The sequence below is a fragment of the Bidens hawaiensis genome, unplaced genomic scaffold, assembly GCF_021521415.1.
Source record: "Bidens hawaiensis isolate Kalapana, Puna unplaced genomic scaffold, B.hawaiensis_p1.1 tig00017786_1, whole genome shotgun sequence".
Taxonomy (NCBI): Eukaryota; Viridiplantae; Streptophyta; class Magnoliopsida; order Asterales; family Asteraceae; genus Bidens; species Bidens hawaiensis.
The window spans coordinates 171,402-191,308 of NW_027492686.1; the positions used below are offsets into that span (position 1 = coordinate 171,402).

The 19,907-nt window shown below is 33.7% G+C and overlaps 2 protein-coding genes and 1 pseudogene across 3 annotated transcripts; 1 reads left to right on the forward strand and 2 right to left on the reverse strand.

Annotated features, from left to right (window-relative positions):
• The first annotated feature begins 5,034 nt into the window (after nt 1-5,034).
• On the forward strand, nt 5,035-9,167 carry LOC143554684 (ruBisCO large subunit-binding protein subunit beta, chloroplastic-like). Its single transcript, XM_077044386.1, has 12 exons — nt 5,035-5,276; nt 5,355-5,480; nt 5,564-5,701; nt 5,808-5,903; nt 6,728-6,970; nt 7,037-7,271; nt 7,890-8,059; nt 8,153-8,302; nt 8,384-8,488; nt 8,573-8,758; nt 8,852-8,975; nt 9,061-9,167. The coding sequence occupies exons 1-12, from the start codon at nt 5,052-5,054 to the stop codon at nt 9,072-9,074; spliced, it is 1,812 nt and encodes a 603-aa protein (XP_076900501.1). The 5' UTR covers nt 5,035-5,051; the 3' UTR covers nt 9,075-9,167.
• Nucleotides 9,168-9,865: 698 nt separating this feature from the next.
• Nucleotides 9,866-12,436, reverse strand: LOC143554681 (beta-amyrin 28-monooxygenase-like; annotated as a pseudogene). Its single transcript, XR_013139063.1, has 4 exons — nt 11,914-12,436; nt 10,706-11,161; nt 10,449-10,636; nt 9,866-10,173 (listed from the first exon to the last, which is right to left on the reverse strand). The product of XR_013139063.1 is annotated as a beta-amyrin 28-monooxygenase-like (transcript).
• Nucleotides 12,437-13,423: 987 nt separating this feature from the next.
• Nucleotides 13,424-14,586, reverse strand: LOC143554688 (F-box/kelch-repeat protein At3g23880-like). Its single transcript, XM_077044390.1, has 2 exons — nt 14,343-14,586; nt 13,424-14,277 (listed from the first exon to the last, which is right to left on the reverse strand). Exons 1-2 carry the CDS (start codon nt 14,584-14,586, stop codon nt 13,424-13,426), a joined length of 1,098 nt encoding a protein of 365 aa, XP_076900505.1.
• Nucleotides 14,587-19,907: the final 5,321 nt, after the last annotated feature.

Genomic DNA, 19,907 nt, shown 5'->3' on the forward strand with positions numbered 1-19,907 from the left:
CGATGATTTAATTAGAATTTTATTATTAATTTTCACTATTATTTAATGACATTTGCACGATTGTTGTCAAAAACCTGCGGTGATTCGTGAATATCCGCTTCCCAATTTCATCTATTTACAGTTTGTTTGTATACATAAATATTTGCATTAATATTTTTGCATTCTCAATTACTACTACCAGTACTTTAATATTTTAATTTACCTCATCTTAAATACACAATTGCAACATTTCAATGTTGTATAAAGTTCTTTTTAAATTTCATGAGTTTCTCATTTAACTAAACTAAACCCCTCAAAGTCTTCGTTTAATCTTGTTCAAATTTGTGCTCTCGATCTTATGAATTCTACCTCGAATATTGCAATATTTAAAAATTTCACAGGTTGATGTTATCAATTATCAATTATTTCCTTCATAAACTTTTGTTGATGTTATCCTTGCAATCATAGAATTTTTGGTAAGTTCACACAAATTTGTTAGTTGGCTCGTATCCCCACTCTCTTTCTTCACAATCGATCTTGTCGACGTATCATCTATCTCAACTTCAATGTTTCCATTTCTCTTAACTTTTAAGTTACTTTAAAATTTTCACTAATTTCATTAATCAAACTTGAAAGTTCATCTAAATTGCGTTATTAGAAATATTTTATAAAACCTTCTGATTTTACACTTATAATTAAATCAACTCCCAATGGTCTTATAATATGTTAACACTTTACTCATATTTAAAATAAATTAATAACTTTTCTCACAAAATCATGTCTTTCAAATATTTGGTAAACCACACGATGGGACGAATTATGTGGACCATCCGACGACCTAAGTAATTATGGAGGCCTACATAATTATCGAAGTCCTCGCATGGAAATCATAATGTGTGCAATTGTGTGTCATGATATAGAATCGAAAGTAGTTGTGATAACGGTACAAATATAGAGATGATAAGGACATGGTGGATACGCCGCTGGTACATCCTATATATAAGTGCCCTTATCGGATTTTCATTTGGAGCGTTATTTGGACTATTCAAGGTTAGGTGTTGTGATAAATTTTAAAGGTTATATTTAAAAACTTTCTTTTCCTCAAACATTAATGGTGTCGTTATAATATTCTTTAATTTCGGGACGAAATTCCTTAAAGTAGAGGAGACTGTAACAACTCGGACTTTACTATCAAGATTTTATCCGTAACCCGACCCGTTATATGGTCGGGAAAATTTATTAGTAAAAATATCACGTTTATCGAGTAATTATTTTTATATTTATAATCATTTATTATATTTATTTACATTATTAAAATAAACTTTGAATCATATACATCTTTTAACCCTACACTAAACTTTTACCCCTAAATGTTCCCCTCGCTAATCTACAAGGACTAAACTGTAATTATAATAATATCTATTTTCCAAACCCATTAACCCATATGCCAAACCTGTATCCATGATCCAAACATCAAACCCGGAACCCATTAGCTTGCTTGGACCTCAATTTACGGCTCGAATTTAGTAATTGAATCAATCATTGTGGTAAACATGCCATAATCGTCATCACCGACAATGTTAATTTGGAAATTAGATCAATATTATTACGTATTGTTATATTTATGAACCGTCCTCAAGTCAACTTTGGGATTATATAGTTAGGGATCATGATAACGCAATTAATCTTACCTGCATCACCTATATAGCTTCGCGAATCAAACCCCTCCATTTAATTACGTTTTTACAGCTTGATTATGTCTATTCAAGGTCGCGTTCTGCCGGCAACATTATGACTAAATACACCGTTCATATATCATTGTTTCAGGTAATTTTGTTATGCAGCGAGTTCGTTTTTGATCCAGTAATATTAGCCCTAACATTGATTCAATCAAAAGTTAGCGGATTCACGGATTTAAGATCTAGGGTTTTATTTAGGGTTAGGGATGAACTGGGTAATTATATGTAAAAAATAATTCTTGTCTGATTAACATCTGCCACCCTAGCCCAGTTGGTTGTGTGCGCGCGTTAAATTCGTTGAGCCGGACGTCGCGAGTTCGAGTCCCTACAGTATCAGTTTTGTTATCTTTTTTTAGTTTTAAGTGTTTTTGTTTGTTTTAATGGTTTATATATATATATATATATAATATATATATGTTATAATTAATATTAAATAAGCGTTATTAAACCGACATCTTTAAGTTGTTGATTCTTTTCAATCAATTTTGTCAAGTTTTCATGTGTGTGTGTGTATATATATATTTATATATTATGTGTATTCTTTTTAAACGAAAATACAACATTTATAATAAGTGTATTTAATATATTTATCAATCTTATTAGCGAGAGTTCGGTATGTATTTAAATTAAATATTTAAATCAAACATTATCATATAATTTATCAACGTATGATTAATTGTTTAAGTATTTTATTCATATATTGTTTATAATTTATAATCTTAAATCTGAATAATAATTATAATAAAAATAAATAAAGGGTGAATAATAGTATTGTTTACGCAATAACAATAACCGTAGAGATCAATCGTTCAAATCTATAATATTATAATCCCAATTATAACTCAAATCACATCGAAATCATAAATTCATTATACGTGTTGACTCATTGATAACTAATTTATATTTATTATATTTAATTAGGAATCATTGTTGGTGAATCCCGAAGGGGTTTAACTGCTCTCATCATCACTTGTTTTTCGTTCATCCGGTCAGGTGAGTAATCACTCCCCTATTGTACTTGTTTTCAAATGTTTTGGGGACACTTGCGTACCATTTATCATATTATTTATCTTATTATTTATCAAACGCAAACTGTGATCTTTGTGTTGTGTATCGATTGAATGATTGCATGTTACTTGCTATTTGCTTACTTGCTTGCTTGAATCGCATTCGGAGAGGTCCAACATAATCTCATTATAGTATGATCATACGACCCTCGTAGTGGCCGGAGCCCGATCGCATTGGCAATGGTTTCACCGACACCTCATTTTTGGTAACCAATGCCCATTCGCATGGCAACGGTTTAGCACTTTCTTTATGGTTGATTGTTTATGTATGTGCTATGGTTTAATTGTTTATACTCACAGATAACAGTTTTGCCTATTTTTATTCACTTATATCGTTATATATATTATTACCATTTTTGTTTGTGTCAAAACTGGTGATCTACTCACTCAACATGTGTTGTTGACAAACATATATTTTGTACGAATTTGCAGGTTATAGATTTGGATTGCTTATCGAACTGAAGCTCACATAGAGATGACTTTAGGATAAAACATATATAAGAATAGTTGGTTTTGTATTTGTAATTTTCTTTATTTTTGTTGTATATGAATGTTGTTTGATAATAAATAAATTAATTAGATATTGTCGCTTTATAATTTCATGATAGTAACCTTGTGAGCTGTGACAATCAGTTCACGCCCCGGCATTTCCGCCGTAGGTTGGGGTGTGACAATACTTGTGATAAAACTACACATGTTATATATCAAGAGATTTTCTTATATTTGTAAATTTGAAACTTTAGACATATTATTGTTTGTAATATACATTTCGTTTATTTTTTATCTTTAATTTTCTGTATTTAATTTAATATACATCTCATTTCTTTTTTTATCTTTAGTTTTGTGTATTTATTTCAAATAACGGATACTATTAATTTTTATTATTTGAAAAGTCCCGTGTAATACACGAGTACAAAAGCCAGTAACTATAATAAATAAATGTGAGTTTTAATGTGTAAATGACTTTTTTGCCTTCATTAAAAGTTGTATCATGTGCAATATTTTTTGTATATTATATATAATAAAGTTATAAAGAAAGGGAGCCGGTGACTCAATAATTCAAATTAGAACAATACGTCGCGCATGATGTTATACGTCACGTATTACCATTAAGGGATGTATGAGGTGTACCTAAATAAAAGTAAAATTTTAAAGTTGATGATAACCCCATTCGATGTTGTTCTGGAGGAATCGGGTACAAAGACAAATCCAGTAATAATCATCTCATCTGACAACCAATCTAACGGTTCCAATCAACCCGAACCTTCAAGATGAGAATGTAGTCATCGTATATAATACAGTATAATAAACCCGGCCTTCACTCTTAACTTAAACACACTAAACTAAACCTACCAAACTCCATAAACCTTCATTTTTGTGTCTGCAACCCCGCTACCAATATCTCTTTCTTATCTGGTAAGCGTATTACATTCTTTTTATTTTCTGGTCATCAAATTCTTACCTACTTATAGATAATTTGACATGGGTTTTTTTTAATCTTAATCTTTTTGAGGATTATACTTTCCTTACAGAATAGAGTTATCAATTGTTGTTACGGATAACATGATGTTCGGTTAATATGTAACACTGTTTATATTGACTAGAATGCATTGGGTAGTAATGCTTGTGAATTTGGGGTTTTGTGTTTACTGGATACTGACTTACTTCATTGTTTAATTTTCAATTTGACTTGTCATTCATACATACATACTTGTGTGCTCAAAATAAGGGTGTGAATTTCTTACGGATAACACACAATCTGCGAGTTTGGGTTTAGTCTAACTGAGTCTGGTTCGTGATTTAACTCGTTCATTTATTTTGATGAACATAAGTGCTCAAACAAGTAAAATAATATGTAAATTTAGAATTTTGATGTAATTTTTCCGGATTAAACGGTTTATGTTTGTATCAACCCACAAATCTGTTCGGGTTCATTCGTGGGACCCAGTTTTTGGGTTTGTGTAAATTCTTTGTGGTGGTTCAGGGTTCGACCTGTCAGCCCACGAACACGACTCGTTTAGCAGCCCTAGTATAAATTCATGTTTCATGTATGAGCCGGATATGGTTTCTTGCTTTCTCTAGTTTTTACCAAATGCAGGTGATTATTGGAATTATTTAAGTACTATATTTGGTTTTTGAGCCTACTTTAGCATGAATAATATGAATATATAGAATATTTACCTTTATATATTTACCTTTATTGTTTGTTAACTGCATCTAATAAGCACAATACAATCTACATGAACATCGTATAATAAAGAGCCTAATGATAGTTCTCATTGAACAGATGGCTTCGACTTTTGCTGGTGTTACTGCAGTCGGATCATTGGCTTCTTCAAACAAGTTATCATCTTCTGCTTCAATATCTTCTAGCCCATTGGGCCGGAGACCGAATCTTGCTCTCAGACGGGCTCCAAAAACCTCCCAAATCAAAGCAGCTGCAAAAGAATTGTACTTTAACAAGGACGGGTCAGCCATAAAGAAGCTGCAAGTCAGTTAACAATAGTTTGTAATATAGTTAATTTCTTAATATATGTTCTAACCATTCAATCATATTTTGCTGTTTCAGATTGGTGTAAACAAACTTGCAGATCTAGTTGGGGTTACTCTCGGTCCCAAGGGCAAAAATGTCGTTTTAGAAAGCAAATATGGTGCCCCCAAGATTGTGAATGACGGTGTTACCGTTGCTAAAGAGGTGATCTTGATGGCTAAAAATGAATTCTTTAGTGAAAAGATTTAGAAAGATTATTAATTGGTATTCTTATGGTTGACATACAGGTTGACTTGGAAGATCCGGTGGAGAATATTGGTGCAAAACTGGTTAGACAAGCGGCTGCCAAGACCAATGACTTGGCGGGAGACGGGACCACAACATCGGTGGTTCTTGCACAGGGTCTTATTACCGAAGGTGTCAAGGTTGGTTTGTGAATTTATACTTATTCGAGTTTATTCAAGATTGTGGCCTTTTGTTGGTTTGTTTTTATGATTGTATCTTTGTGAATAATGAAGTTGTTGTTATTAGGTTGTGGCTGCAGGTGCAAATCCTGTTCTTATTACCAGAGGTATTGAGAGGACGACTAAAGCTTTGGTGGCTGAGCTTAAGTTGATCTCAAAAGAGGTAAGACTTGTGTTTTCATTTAATAAGTGGAAATGAAATAATAAAATTTGTAAAGTAAAAGAGATGAGAAGACTACAAGGAAAAGAAAAGAAAATTGAAGAAAGAAAAGAGAAATAGAATGGTAAAGAATTGTGAAAATTACACATTTTGTGCTTTAGGTGTAACGGCAAAATTGTAATTTTGTAAACGTTTTAGAATTAGAATTTTTAACAACAACAACGGTTAGTTGAAAGAACGTAATGAGTTACAACTTTTTAAATAAAGGATGTTTTTTATGGTAAATATCATAGTTTAACTACAACCTGCAAGTTGATATTGACCTAATGGATGAAAAGTGTATTTCACTCTTAACAAAATATTAAATTCTTATATTAAATTGAAGTGTTAAAAAGAAAGAAAAGAAGAGAGTAAAATAAGAAAAGAAAAAAATAAAAAATAATAGAGTTGTAAAATTTACACATTTTGTCCTCCCTTTTGTTGTAAGGGCAAAATAGTCATTTTGGAAAAAGTAAACATAATTTCTAACACCAGTTAGTGAAGGTAGAAAAGTAAAAAACTAGAAAATAAAAGAATTGTGGAAATTACACATTTTGTCCTTCAGTTATAAGGTCAGAATAGTCATCTTGTAAAAAATTTAACAGAGCTTCTAACACCACCGGAATGTACATAATGTGTAAACATTTAAAAATGAACAATGGTTTCAGAAATTTATTAAGGAACTTAAAGTTGTTATAAGCAATAACATTAAGGAAGACAACTTTAAGACTTTATATGGACAGTAAATTCAGTTTCTTTAATCATCGTTATTTAAAACTGTTTTGTAGGTGGAAGATAGTGAACTCGTTGACGTTGCGGCAGTTAGTGCCGGTAACAATTATGAAGTTGGAAACATGATAGCCGAAGCCATAAGTAAAGTAGGACGAAAGGGTGTGATAACCCTTGAAGAAGGAAAAAGTGCTGAAAACAGTCTTTATGTTGTTGAAGGCATGCAATTTGAGCGTGGTTATATCTCACCTTACTTTGTAACCGATAGCGAGAAAATGGTTGTCGAATATGAAAACTGCAAGGTAAATGAGCGATTTTTATATTGTAAAAATTGATGAATATCGCGTAACTTAAAAAATTATTTGCAGTTATTATTGGTGGACAAGAAAATAACAAATGCAAGAGATCTTATTAGTGTGTTGGAAGATGCTATCAAGAATGGATACCCGATACTCATAATGGCTGAGGATATTGAACAAGAAGCTTTAGCGACACTTGTTGTGAACAAGCTTCGAGGTTCATTAAAGATCGCTGCACTTAAAGCTCCTGGTTTTGGGGAGAGAAAAAGCCAGTATCTTGATGACATTGCTATCTTGACTGGAGGTTATTAGCATTTTGTTTTCAGTTTTTCACAAATATTGTGATTGCTATGTTTCTTGTGACGTTGTGATGGGTCAGGTTCAGGTGACTGATCAATATGGGTCCTGATCAAAACGGTAGGGTTGTGCATGGGTCGGTTTGGGTCATTTTTGGGCTAAAACCAAAAACAAAATGTCAGTTGAGTTTTTGAAAACCGCTCGGTTTTGGTTTTTTGGTTTGGTTCCTGTTTTGCCATTTGGGCATGAAAATTTTTAGCCGAAAAAGAAAATTGGCCTGAAATAATGAATTTGGGTCTAAATAGTTTTCACTAATGATTAATTGATTATTATTATTATATATATGGGCTATTCAGGTCAGTTCGGTTTTTATTACTTGCAAAACCGAACTACAGAAGCTTAAAATTTAACCATTTGGACCCTTTTTAAGTGAACAAGTTTAATAATTTATAATAGCTTCCCATTTTGACCTGTTGACTTAATTTAGTAGACCTAACTCGGATGACTAATTGAGTTGACCCAGATGAACCCATAAACAATTTACCTTTGTCCAAATCAACCCATCTTATAAAGAACGGGCTATAGTTACCACCTATGTTATTAATATCTTTTTTTACAAATACAGGAACTGTTATTAGAGACGAGGTGGGGATCACTTTAGACAAAGCTGACAGCTCTGTCTTGGGGCATGCTGCCAAGGTGGTTCTCTCCAAGGATTATACTACAATAGTTGGTGACGGGAGCACTCAAGAAGCGGTAGAAAAACGCGTGGCGCAAATTAGAAACCTTATCGAGGTCGAAACTCATAACCACCACAAGTTTATTTTAACTTGCACATGTTTAATTTGTTATTGAATTTTTCATTGTTTTTTATGTTACTTTAAACAGGTAGCCGAGCAGGATTACGAGAAGGAAAAACTTAACGAGAGAATTGCAAAACTCTCGGGTGGTGTTGCGGTCATTCAAGTTGGAGCACAAACTGAAACTGAGCTGAAGGAGAAGAAACTTAGAGTAGAAGATGCTCTTAATGCTACAAAGGTGAGTTCTACTTCTCATCATATCTAATTATACTTAAATTTGTTTTAGTTGTGACCAGTGTACATTGCTATTGGTTTGCAGGCCGCTGTTGATGAAGGTATTGTTGTCGGCGGTGGATGCACTCTGTTGAGGCTTGCATCTAAAGTTGATGCTATCAAGGAGACCCTTGATAATGATGAAGAAAAGGTATTCTATTATTATTTATTATTATTTTTTGGTACGTAGTTTTGGATTTCTTGACAATATATTGATGAAATTGTCAAATTGTAGGTTGGAGCTGATATTGTTAAGAGGGCTTTGAGTTACCCTCTTAAATTGATTGCAAAGAATGCGGGTGTTAATGGAAGTGTTGTTAGTGAGAAGGTTTTGGCCAATGATAACCCTAGATTTGGATACAATGCTGCAACTGATAAATATGAAGATTTAATGACAGCTGGAATCATCGATCCGACTAAGGTGTGTTAACGATCTAGTTGTATACAAAGATTATTTATTTATTTATAAAGTTATCATCAACATTTGGATTCTTATGTTGGGATGAAATTACAGGTGGTGAGATGCTGCCTGGAGCATGCTTCGTCGGTGGCGAAAACTTTCTTGATGTCAGATTGCGTTGTCGTAGAGATTAAGGAGCCCGAGCCGGTCCCTGTTGGAAACCCAATGGACAATTCTGGTACTTAAAATAATTGTTGTGAAACGTTTGTGTTGTTTTTCGGTAGGTTTAATTTGCTAATGTTGTATTGATATTTTTTTTTCAGGTTATGGATACTAAGAGAGTCAAATGTGGAGCTATTAATAAGATTGGATTTTTAAAAAATTACATGTAGGAAATCCTGTGGTTTAGATTAGATCTTCAGGGTGCGGCTAGGCATGTATGAATTATGATTCATGACTTATTTCGAGTATAAATGAAAAAAGATTCATGACATATTTCGATTATAAATGAAAAGAAAAAAAGATTTATATGTCCGATATCGTGTTTTGTAAAGGGTCTTCTTTGTATATTTATGGTGGAAATTGTGTTGGAACGCAACCTTTGTCTGTCTGATATTGTATTTTTGACTTATGTAAGTCAAAGACGTTAATCTTGACGTAAAAAAGTTATCTATTTAAACAAGTTAAACGGGTCGTGGGTTGACAGGTTGTAAATGAGATCATATAAAAATTGGGTTGGCGGAGAGCAAATTTGTTTAACTGACCTAGTTATACAACTAACATGTACTGTTTTATTAGATATGCTATACATGAGCAAAACTGTTTCATGTTGGGTTTATGTCATGATTCGGATGATGTCAATGCCAGAAATTTCTACCTGAACCAAAATAAAGTCATGCCATGGGCATGGTTGAGGTCACAAAATGAATTACAGGAAAGCTTAACCAAATTAAAGTCATAATTTTACACATTTATAGTATTCTAGTATTAGTATTAGTATTAGTATTGAATTTGATACAAGTGTAATTCTTCCCACACTAAACTCCAGAGCAGGATGATATGCAACCATCACTATTATCATATTCTGCCGAAGTTCCCATCATGAAGATTTAGTACAATAGACATTCTGAGATTCATCAAACTTGATGAGGACGGAGGCGAACAGGAAGCCCTTTTTCGGGGATAGGCATGGGCGCATATTTGATTTTTTCATCTGGCACCAACAAATCCCATTTGAAATTGGTGATGACGTTATGAAGGAACGTAAGTACTTCCAACCGGGACAATTCTTTCCCCAAACACATCCTAGGACCCCCTCCAAATGGAACAAATGTGAATGGCAGTGGACCTAAACCTTCAAATCTTGATGGATCAAACCGTGTCGGATCTTTAAAGTTAGCCTCGTCTTTATGTGTCCATGCAGCACTCCAATATAGCTGCAAACAAGTTTAGAGTCTAAGAGTTGCTAGTTTGACAACGATATCGATACAAGTATGATTAACGACCGAGGGGGGTTTGGTTCACAGAATTAGTTACATTTTGATGAATTGGAGCTGGAGTTAATTCCATAAAAAAAAATACTATATTTAAAGGAATTCAGCTAGGCCCAGTTGATTTCACTTCTAAATCCAGCTTATTCAAATTTCAATTCATTTCACAAATTCGAATTCCTTCAGAAAAAAAAATTAGAAACCAGACACCCAAAATTTACCTTCCATCCTTTGGGTATGGTGTAACCTGCATATTCGATATCCACCAGTGCCTCTCTAAATGCTCCGATGGTGGGCGGATTTAGTCTCATGACTTCAGATACAACATTCCAGGATAATTTCATTTTCTGTATATCCTCCCAATTAAGCAACTCACCCTTTTCTTTCGCCTTCGAAATCTCCAATTGTTCTACAAACAATTCAGCATTTGTCACCGCGTCAACATATATAAGAACCACAATAACCGAACATAACTGACCTTTCAACACCTTGTCATAAACATCAGGGTGCTCACTGAGTCTCTTCACGAGCAACGTTATAGTAATAGTGGATGTGTCGTAACCAGCAACTAGTAATATCAAGATATTATTTGTAATCTCCATCTCAGTTAAATACCTGCCGTTTTAGTCCGAAGATGTAAGCAAATGCGATAACAGATCTTGTGTAGATGATGCCTTTCCTTCTGCTAGGTCCACTCTTCTTGCTTTGATGATCATCATGAGTTCGTTCCTAATCGCGGTTGCTGCTTTTTTTGAGCTGTAAAGCCGTGTACCAGGGAAGTCTATAGGTATCCCGATGATGCCTTTTAAGAAAATGTTGAGCAAGGAACCTATTTTCGCAATGTGGTTTGGTTCGTCGAGGCTCATGAATAAACGGCAAGCAACCTCAAAGGCGTATAACTTAACTGTTTGGTGTACTTTCACCTCTTCCTTTCCTTAGGATATGCATAAACAACATAACTTATGATGAATGTTTGTGTGATTTTAGTTTGTACATGTCAAAGAAAAGGGCATCACATTAATTCATATGCATGGTAGATCTCATATTGCATCAGAAAGGACTAGTTATATTTCCTCTTTAATGATAGTTAACTATGGCTTTAATGATCAGAAAATATCATGAATGATAGACTTTCTTGCATTAGTAGACATTTTTTTTTCAAAATTTTTAAATAGGCAATTTCACTACAACCACGCAGAGCCGTCTTCGAGAATTGTTAAAAACTTTTGTGCTGAAGGCGAAAAAAAATATTTAGGCCTTAAGTAAAAATAGTATTTGTTGGGTTTAAATAATTTAATTTTTAAATGAGCTTACTTGGTTATAATTTGGGTTGTTTAATTTTTTTTTTGTATAAAAATACACTTAAACATATATCAAGTGAAATTAGAACACACAACCTTCTAGGAGTCACACCCCTTTACCGATTACCACTAGACTAGTGTAGTGGTTGTGTAATTGAGTTTAAACATTAAATATATATATTATTTTTTATAAAAGAAATATTCGGGCCCGCGAGGATATCAGACCCTCTTCTTGAGAGCCGGCCTTGCAACCATGAGCATTCTTTTGAATTTGTTGGTGTGAAGTTCCTACTTCCTAAACAACAACCACACTTTTTTTTTCATGAATATCTCTGTTAGCTATAAGGCTTTTTGATTAGCAAATAAATCTCAAAACATTAACTACCTCGCCAATAAATTTTGATATGGCGACGGGTAACGACGTCCATAGTGGCCGCATAGTGATTAGCGAAAGTATCCGGACTAAGATACGACAACATCATCTTCCTCAACCACTTAGCTTCATCACCATGAGATGTAATCAAAGAATTGCCAAACAGCTTCCTTAACTGATACGGCCACCACACCGCCACCAGCTTATTCTCATTCCCAAACAAGAACTTGTTACCAGCAGGACCACACAACACTGCCACACGGTTGCCAAACAAAGATGTCTTGAACACTAGCGGACTCCCATGTTTCTCAACCCGCTCCTGATCGAATCTCTCGGGAACTCCATCTAATCCCGCACGAAGCAGTGACAAAGATTCTCCTAGGATCGACCATCCGAAGCTTCCAGGGGGAAGGTTGACTTTGTTTCTTCTAGAGTATTTGAGGTTCGTGTAAACAATCCAAAGAGTGATGATGATCGCTAGAAGTTGAATCATGATTTGTGTGTGAGATTGAATTAATATCAGAAGATGATCCATGAAGGGTTAGGTGATGAAAAGATAATCAACAAAATATATATGTTGATATATTTGAGTTTTCATAGTGGCAAGAGTCGATGATATATACTCGTTCTAGCCGCCATGTTAGAAGTTGGTTTTAAAATAACATATAATTTTAAGTGTTATGTATAAAAAATAAAGTTTAGTAAGTATAAAAATAGTCCATGTTGTTTAACCCAAGTCATATATATATTTTGAGACTAAGCTTTAAATTGGTTGTCACTTTGTAATAGTAATATTTTTGGGTTCTAACTTGCACCAACTTTCATTTAAAAGAAAACCACATACATAAAGGCTGTGACAGTTAAGAGTCCCATGATACTGGAAGAGTTGAAGGTAGAGGCATGCTGTTTCCAAAGGCAGGGGGTATAAATTTAATAGCTTACTCTGATTAAGACTTAGACACGTACAAGGTCTAGAATCGGTTATTGACCGGAGGTGCATTCGTTTCTTGGAAATCAAAGAAGCAATATGTGGTGTCGATCGAGATCCTCAGTAGATCAGGCAGAATATAGGGTTTTAGTTTAAATTCCATGGTAATCCCATTCTAAACTCATCAAGCGAATGCCTAGCAATTCATTTGAGAACTTAAACCTGTTTCAGATTAAATTTCAGTCACATGAATAGAATCTCAAAATAGGTGATCAAAGGCTCAAAGCCTTTTAGATGGTTGATATATTAATTATCGTACACATGAATAGAATCTTATAACAAAGTGGATGATTTTAATTTATCCTATTTCAAAATTATAAAAACATATACCAAATTTGAAATTTATATCAGAACATATCAAGTAATTGATGGAATTGGACCAGCATACTCAAAACTAATGGATTGTTCACAAATATAAGGTGAAAACCATAACTAAATCCTCCGGCCTATTAGTAATAATTACTAGCAAGATTAATATTAACGAACCACTTCAATTCACACACAAGCTTGTTTCTTCATGTGTTGGTTTTTAAGCTAATAAGCACTTGTACGGATTGAAAACAAGCTGCTTCGATACATTAGGATATCTGATACACGTCGTTCTCCCCGACCAACTGCTCGTATATCACCAGTTTTAAGGGTGTAAACCAACAATCGTATCCCACTATCCAAGGACAATAATATGTCACCTTCTTTGTTACAACAACACAAAACCTCCACATAAGTATAATAACAACTTCCCGAGTGATTTAGATCAAAACGACAGTGCAGTACCCATTTTTCCTGCTTCAACATCCACAAATCCACGCGACTGCGTGATTCATAATACGCGTATCCAAGTTCACCATTCAAATCCACCAACTTATCGCTAAACCAACCACCTCCTTCCCGTTTGGGAGCGTCTATTAACCCGAACTCCTCCATCTTCACATCAAACCACACCACTTTTGTTCCTTCCTCGGGTGACCCCAAATTTGAAAGAACCTGCCAATGCAAACGTCCATGTGCAAATACACCCTCACCACATACCGGATAAGCCGGGACTTGCGCGATCTCTCGCCACGAGCTCATCCTTGAGTCATGAACCACAGTGCATAGTCGTTCCCGCGCCAAATTTACATCTAGTGGATGATCATGTAATCTTCCTTTAAGAATAATGCACACCGTCTTTAAAGTGTTGATGGAATCATCAAAACCAATACCTGTGGCCCTTAGAGTTAGCAAATAGAACCAGTTACCAAAATCATAAATAACAGTGACGGGTGGGAGATTGTAACGCCGTTTAGTAATAGGGTTAATAAATGCAAGTAAGGTGCCATTATAGGACGGGTGATTTTCATCATATCGAACCAGGATTAGCCCGTTGCATGAACCTAGAACCAGCGTTTCTGCATTCCAATCCGTATAACAAAACTGCAAACGGGTTCCTTTTTGAACTTCACGGTTGAAGTACCTAATTGCTTAGCACGCAAAAAACTTATTTTGCAATATTCTTTTACTTCATTGTTGGGATGAACATATGAATGTTGTTGGAACATGATGGGCGTCGGTTCTTCTGCGACATGAATGGTTTCAAGGTACGGGTCGTTGATGTATTCGAGCCATGATTTGCATACACACCGGAAACGAGCCAAAGATTTGATCGGTAATCTTGACAAGATTTGGTATATAGTATCTGGAGGAAACTGATCCGCCATTGGTTTCTAGGTAATTGCAGGTTATAATAGAGTTATGTGGATTCGAAGGTAGGGTTTAGTGATCGATTATATTTATAGATGAATGCATTCGTTCGTATTACGTAACAAGGAAGTTATGTATATACAGACGATAAATATATATTACCACCAATAAAAGATTTGCCATAAATAATAATAATAACAATAATAATAATCTATATTTATATTTATATCTATATTATATATAAAGAAGATTGATGGGTAACAAAGTAATTTCATAATTACATGAAGAGTCATTACATAATTAGGCAAGAAAAGTAATTTATCAATGTCTCCACCCCCTTTTAAAGCTTTCGATATAATTTGATGAAGCTTCATATTTTGTTAAATTACTCATATATACATTCTTTAACCATTCAAAAGGTTATCAACTACATTAACTACATATATATATATGCCATAAATTGGATAAACCACAAAACCACATCAAAGGTCTAATTTCAATAAATATATTTGTTTATATGCTTTTGATTATAATGGTGTCTAACTAAGGGGTTAAGGAAGCCTTGAGTGGATAAATATGATTAAAACATTTGAAATCTTCAAGCCAAGGTTTAATATTGAAAATAATGATTTTTATCATTTGACTAATAACTAATAACTAACAAGGACTAGGTTCCTCACATGTTAATCATGTCATATTTTTTTTGAAAGGTGACTTTCACAGTTAAGTTATCTCACTGCGCGAACACATCGCGCCCCACCACCCCACTCAAGCCAACTATGTTGACCTGATCGGGATCCACGCTGGCATCCGAGTTTGGCTTGACATTCCCGGTAAAACCCAGTTGGCTCACCTCGCCCGAAGGCACGACAGGTTTTAATGCTCTGGTAAAATTCGGTCGGAATCAGGATTCGAACCCAGGATATCCGGGTCATCCATCATGTTCCTGGCCATTGGGGCAAGCCCCACTGGTTTAATCATGTCATATGATGTCTTGTTTTATTACTCTTTTTTTTTCTTTGTTTTTTTTATATTTCAAACATATGTGACAAAATTCAATTTTCAGCTTTCATGTGGTTGTTAGTAATAATATGCAGACATGTCTTAAATAATGGTTTTGCGTTACGTAAATATTGCAAAAAGTTTAATATACAAACCAGTTCGTGCTGTGACTCTTTCTTGTAGATGGATGACAGTATAATATATTCTCCTTTTGCGGATTTACTTTTTCCATTTTATTTTATATAATAACTCATATCAAATTCGTGTACCAAAATTAACCATAAATGATTTTCATTTTTATTTAATAAACCAACTTACAGAGTTATGACACTTTTGTGTTTTTACTAAATATTTGATTAAGTTTTCACAAGTACTTTCTGTTTTTCAATTGAAGATATTTAAGTATACCTTATATTATATTGTAATTGCCCCCTCTATAAGACATTTGAGCTTTTTATTTTTGCTCTATTTAGAATAAGACTTTTCTTGAGTGTTTTGGTGACATTTTGTAATAAAGAAGTATTTTAGATGAACATTGTCTAAGTCATCATTTCTTTAAAACCTATATTATTTTCTTTACATAATGTTAATTATGGTTATAATTATGTTATTATGGTAACTATCTACATTCTTAACTCTTATATATCATTATGTTTGTATTAACTCTATTAGCCTATATGTAATGGCTTTGTCTACTTGTATTAGATGTACATACATACCAATGAATAAGAACTTCTCTTTTATCTACTTTTCATGCTCTCTATACACTATGATAATATGCATATTCGATGTAGTTGCTATATATATCTGAAAAATGAAATTCACAATTTCTGTTGTGCGAGTCTGAACCAGAAACAAGGTGACTAGGTTAGTTTCATTTTCACGCCGGGTAACTAAATTATAATAATAATTTTTATTATTTTCTCTTACAACTTGTGACTTAATTAGTTTCAAATATTCTTTTTCATTCATATTAGTTTTTAAATAATATGAGTAGTTGTCATAAACATTGTGGATTTTTAGTTGGATCATTCAAGATTGGTGTTCGGGCCTAAAATCCTTTTTAAGTAATAATAAAGGCAGTTGGGTTGTGTTTTAATTTTCTTGGCTTTTGGGGTTAATATGAGGTGGATGCGGGCCGATTACAAGCTTTCGACTGAACACACAAGGCTGGGTAACAAGATTTCATGTGAAAGTCCAAATTGTGTCCTTTGGCCTTGTGTCTTGTAATGTATAAAGTTGTTTGTACAATGCGTTTGACATTATGCTTGTAGCTAATTTTATTATGTTTTATGTATAATTTGCTAAAAGACTTTGACTTAGACATTGTTTACATTTTGGGTAGTTTTCTCTTTTTTAGGGGGCCAAAGTTGGTTTGAAACAAGAGTAGACTTTTATGATCGAAATGTACTAAAGCTGCAGTGACACTAGCTTTTCAAGAACAATTGTTGTTTATTGTTTCATTATGGTAGTGACTGAATCATCGATGTGTTCCTTGTGTACATGAAAACTGTTGTTACACCGGCTATATGATGTTATTTGCTTCCCATGTTTAATGTATGCAGTTACTTAAATGAACCGTTTTTAGTGTTTCAACCTTATTACTTCCTTTTAAAATTAAATTTACTTTATCAGTTGATAATTCACATATTTGCATGAATGGTTGATTTTTAGTATGTTACTACATTTGATAGCTAAAAATTAAAATTTAATTTTCTTCTTTCTCTATTTATTTCCTTTTTTCTTGTTTTTTTTGTCGCTTCACCCCCGACTTAAGCCGACATAAAGTTCAAGTTACCTACGCTTTCAATTGTCTTATGAATAACGTGTATTATATGATAAAAAATTGTTATTCAAAAAACATATATAAATTAAATTATTTAAAGAATGATAAAAAAAACTTAATAAATAAACATATTTAGAAAACGTAAGGTTATTTTCATAAAATATTGTCTATGTCAAAGTACGCGGCATTATTATTTACAAGAAATGGAGCATGGCTAAAACTACACGACACAAACCTTCTTATGTCCTATTTAACATGCATAACCCGACGTGTTCATGTTGACCTGTTTGGCCCAACTAGTTCAACACGACAAACCGCTAACCCGCTTATGACCCATTTAACCTGTTTGTTTACAACTCACCAACTAGATTCACATGTTTACAACTTGGTTATTGTCTGCCAACTCGTCAACGTTGTTTCCACGTTTAAATAATTTAATTAAAGGGGTCAAGTTTAGGTTACATGGTTTAGGTGAAGCTTCATATCTTAATAGCCACCCTTTGACCTTTCTTCACAAACTTAGTTGGCTTGTGATTATTCTCAATGAAAGAGATATGCCCGATATCTATATAATCCCTCTAAGGAGTGCATATTGGAGTTGTAATATGCACAAAATAAAACATTTTTTTATTCATATATTTTGTTGAAGGCTTCATTCTTAGAAAATTATTATGACTGCTAGCTGAAAAATTAAAATATAATTTTCGTATCTCCTTTTCTTCCTTTCACGCGACTTAAGCCTACATAAAGTCTAATATTTATTTTTGCTCATCACCCCAACACCCTTCCAAACACTCGTCACTTCCTATCATACTTTGTAAGTAACATGCGACTCATAATATAATCACCTCGTACACATATCGATTAAATGATGTTTCACACTGATTTTCAAAAACTTTGTCTAAATGACTTATGTATAACACCTTGCGATGTATATACAAATCTTCGTGGAAGGCATGCCTAAAAGTGCAAAAACATGTTCCAAATCTACGTACGGACCCTGTACGACTTCGATTCAAGATGCCCACACAGATATACTTTTGTCCGACATATTAGTATGGATAGGTGTGTAGGCCAATGTAAAACCATATTTAAACAATGGCTCTCACTACTTGAAACAAAAAAAAATTAGCACAACGCATTGTAACCACTTTCAAAGAATTTACAAAAATAATAATAATAATAACGATATTGGATTGTACTTACAACATTTAAATGAATATACCCTCCTACATGTGAAGTGCAACCATGAGAAATAAAATTATACAAGTATTACCAAAACCATGGGTCTAGAAAATAGTTGGAACCGTAAACGAATATCAACTGTGAACAAATGATCATCAATGGAAAAGTGAACCTTTCAATAACACAGTTATGAACTTTGTTGTGAAATCCACGTATTTAAGGTGACGTGTTCAGTTGTTGGCTTTTGATACTCACACGGAGAAGTTTATTAACACGACCTTCCCAAAACCTCCAACAAAACCCTCGTATGGACACTTGGTTGTCATTCACAACGACCTCCACATATTTGTTACTCACGGTTTATCGTATTTGACCTTAGATTTATAGAAGATGACACGTCACACATGGACAAAAATATGACCCCCCCCCCTCCTCCAAAAAAAAATAATGCCTATGCTATTAGAGTTGACCATAGCATACATCAACACAACCGGCAAGTTTATGGTCGTATCAGATGATGGATTTACTAATGAGATATACACATGTAAGAATGGCGACGAATTGTACTATCCTTTGGTATACTATCAAGGAAAATAAGTCATTATACCGAGACTCTAGCAACCCCACAATAAAGATCTTAATTTCTTACAAGCTTTGACTTTCTATCTTTATAATCCCCTTCATTTCTTTTTTGTTTTATATGCTTTACTTGGTTTAATGACAGATGCAATCGATTTTGTTATGTTTATAGTTGACCTGAACCAATAAAAATACCAACACGTCGTTACCCTTACTTCTACGATTCCAAGGCATTCAGATTTTTAATTATATACAACTTACATGGAACTCAGAAAATAGAATCATCACATGATCAATTGCTAAAAAACGTTCTTACTTCTCCCTGACACATCAATCCAATGCTTCATGTACTTTAAAAAAATAAATAATCGAATTTGACACAACTTTTGCAATAGAAATCCAATATAAATCCCATTATAAATCTATGTACACCATACTCAACGCATATTTCGTGTAAGGTCAATCATTATTCCAGAATTAAACACACATTCAATGATTCATCATCGATAATGTCTCTCCTGCTATTTAAGTCTAATTCGTACTTGTCAGTTTGTAATGCCCCAAACAAAAAGTTTTTGTTTCTGCAAGTTAAGTACCAGATACTTCATAACACAATCGATCCAATATATATGCGTGCGCGACTACGCATGTGCAAAACCAAGTCACGTATGCCCACCCTTTTACCTTTTTTTACAATCCGTTGACTTACCGGCTTTAATTTAAGCATTTCTTTCATCTCTTTATCAAATTTCACCCATAACTACTCATGTATTAACACACATTAAT

What these genes read in the sequence shown, in the direction of transcription:
- LOC143554684 (XM_077044386.1), top strand. Translation starts at nt 5,052, where the DNA reads ATGATAGTTCTCATTGAACAGATGGCTTCGACTTTTGCTGGTGTTACT. An exon ending in AAATTAGAAACCTTATCGAG is followed by an intron (nt 8,060 to 8,152) that starts GTCGAAACTCAT and finishes TACTTTAAACAG; the next exon opens with GTAGCCGAGCAGGATTACGA. An exon ending in TTGATAATGATGAAGAAAAG is followed by an intron (nt 8,489 to 8,572) that starts GTATTCTATTAT and finishes GTCAAATTGTAG; the next exon opens with GTTGGAGCTGATATTGTTAA.
- LOC143554688 (XM_077044390.1), bottom strand. Translation starts at nt 14,586, where the DNA reads ATGGCGGATCAGTTTCCTCCAGATACTATATACCAAATCTTGTCAAGA. An exon ending in TTTGCGTGCTAAGCAATTAG is followed by an intron (nt 14,278 to 14,342) that starts GTACTTCAACCG and finishes ATTGGAATGCAG; the next exon opens with AAACGCTGGTTCTAGGTTCA.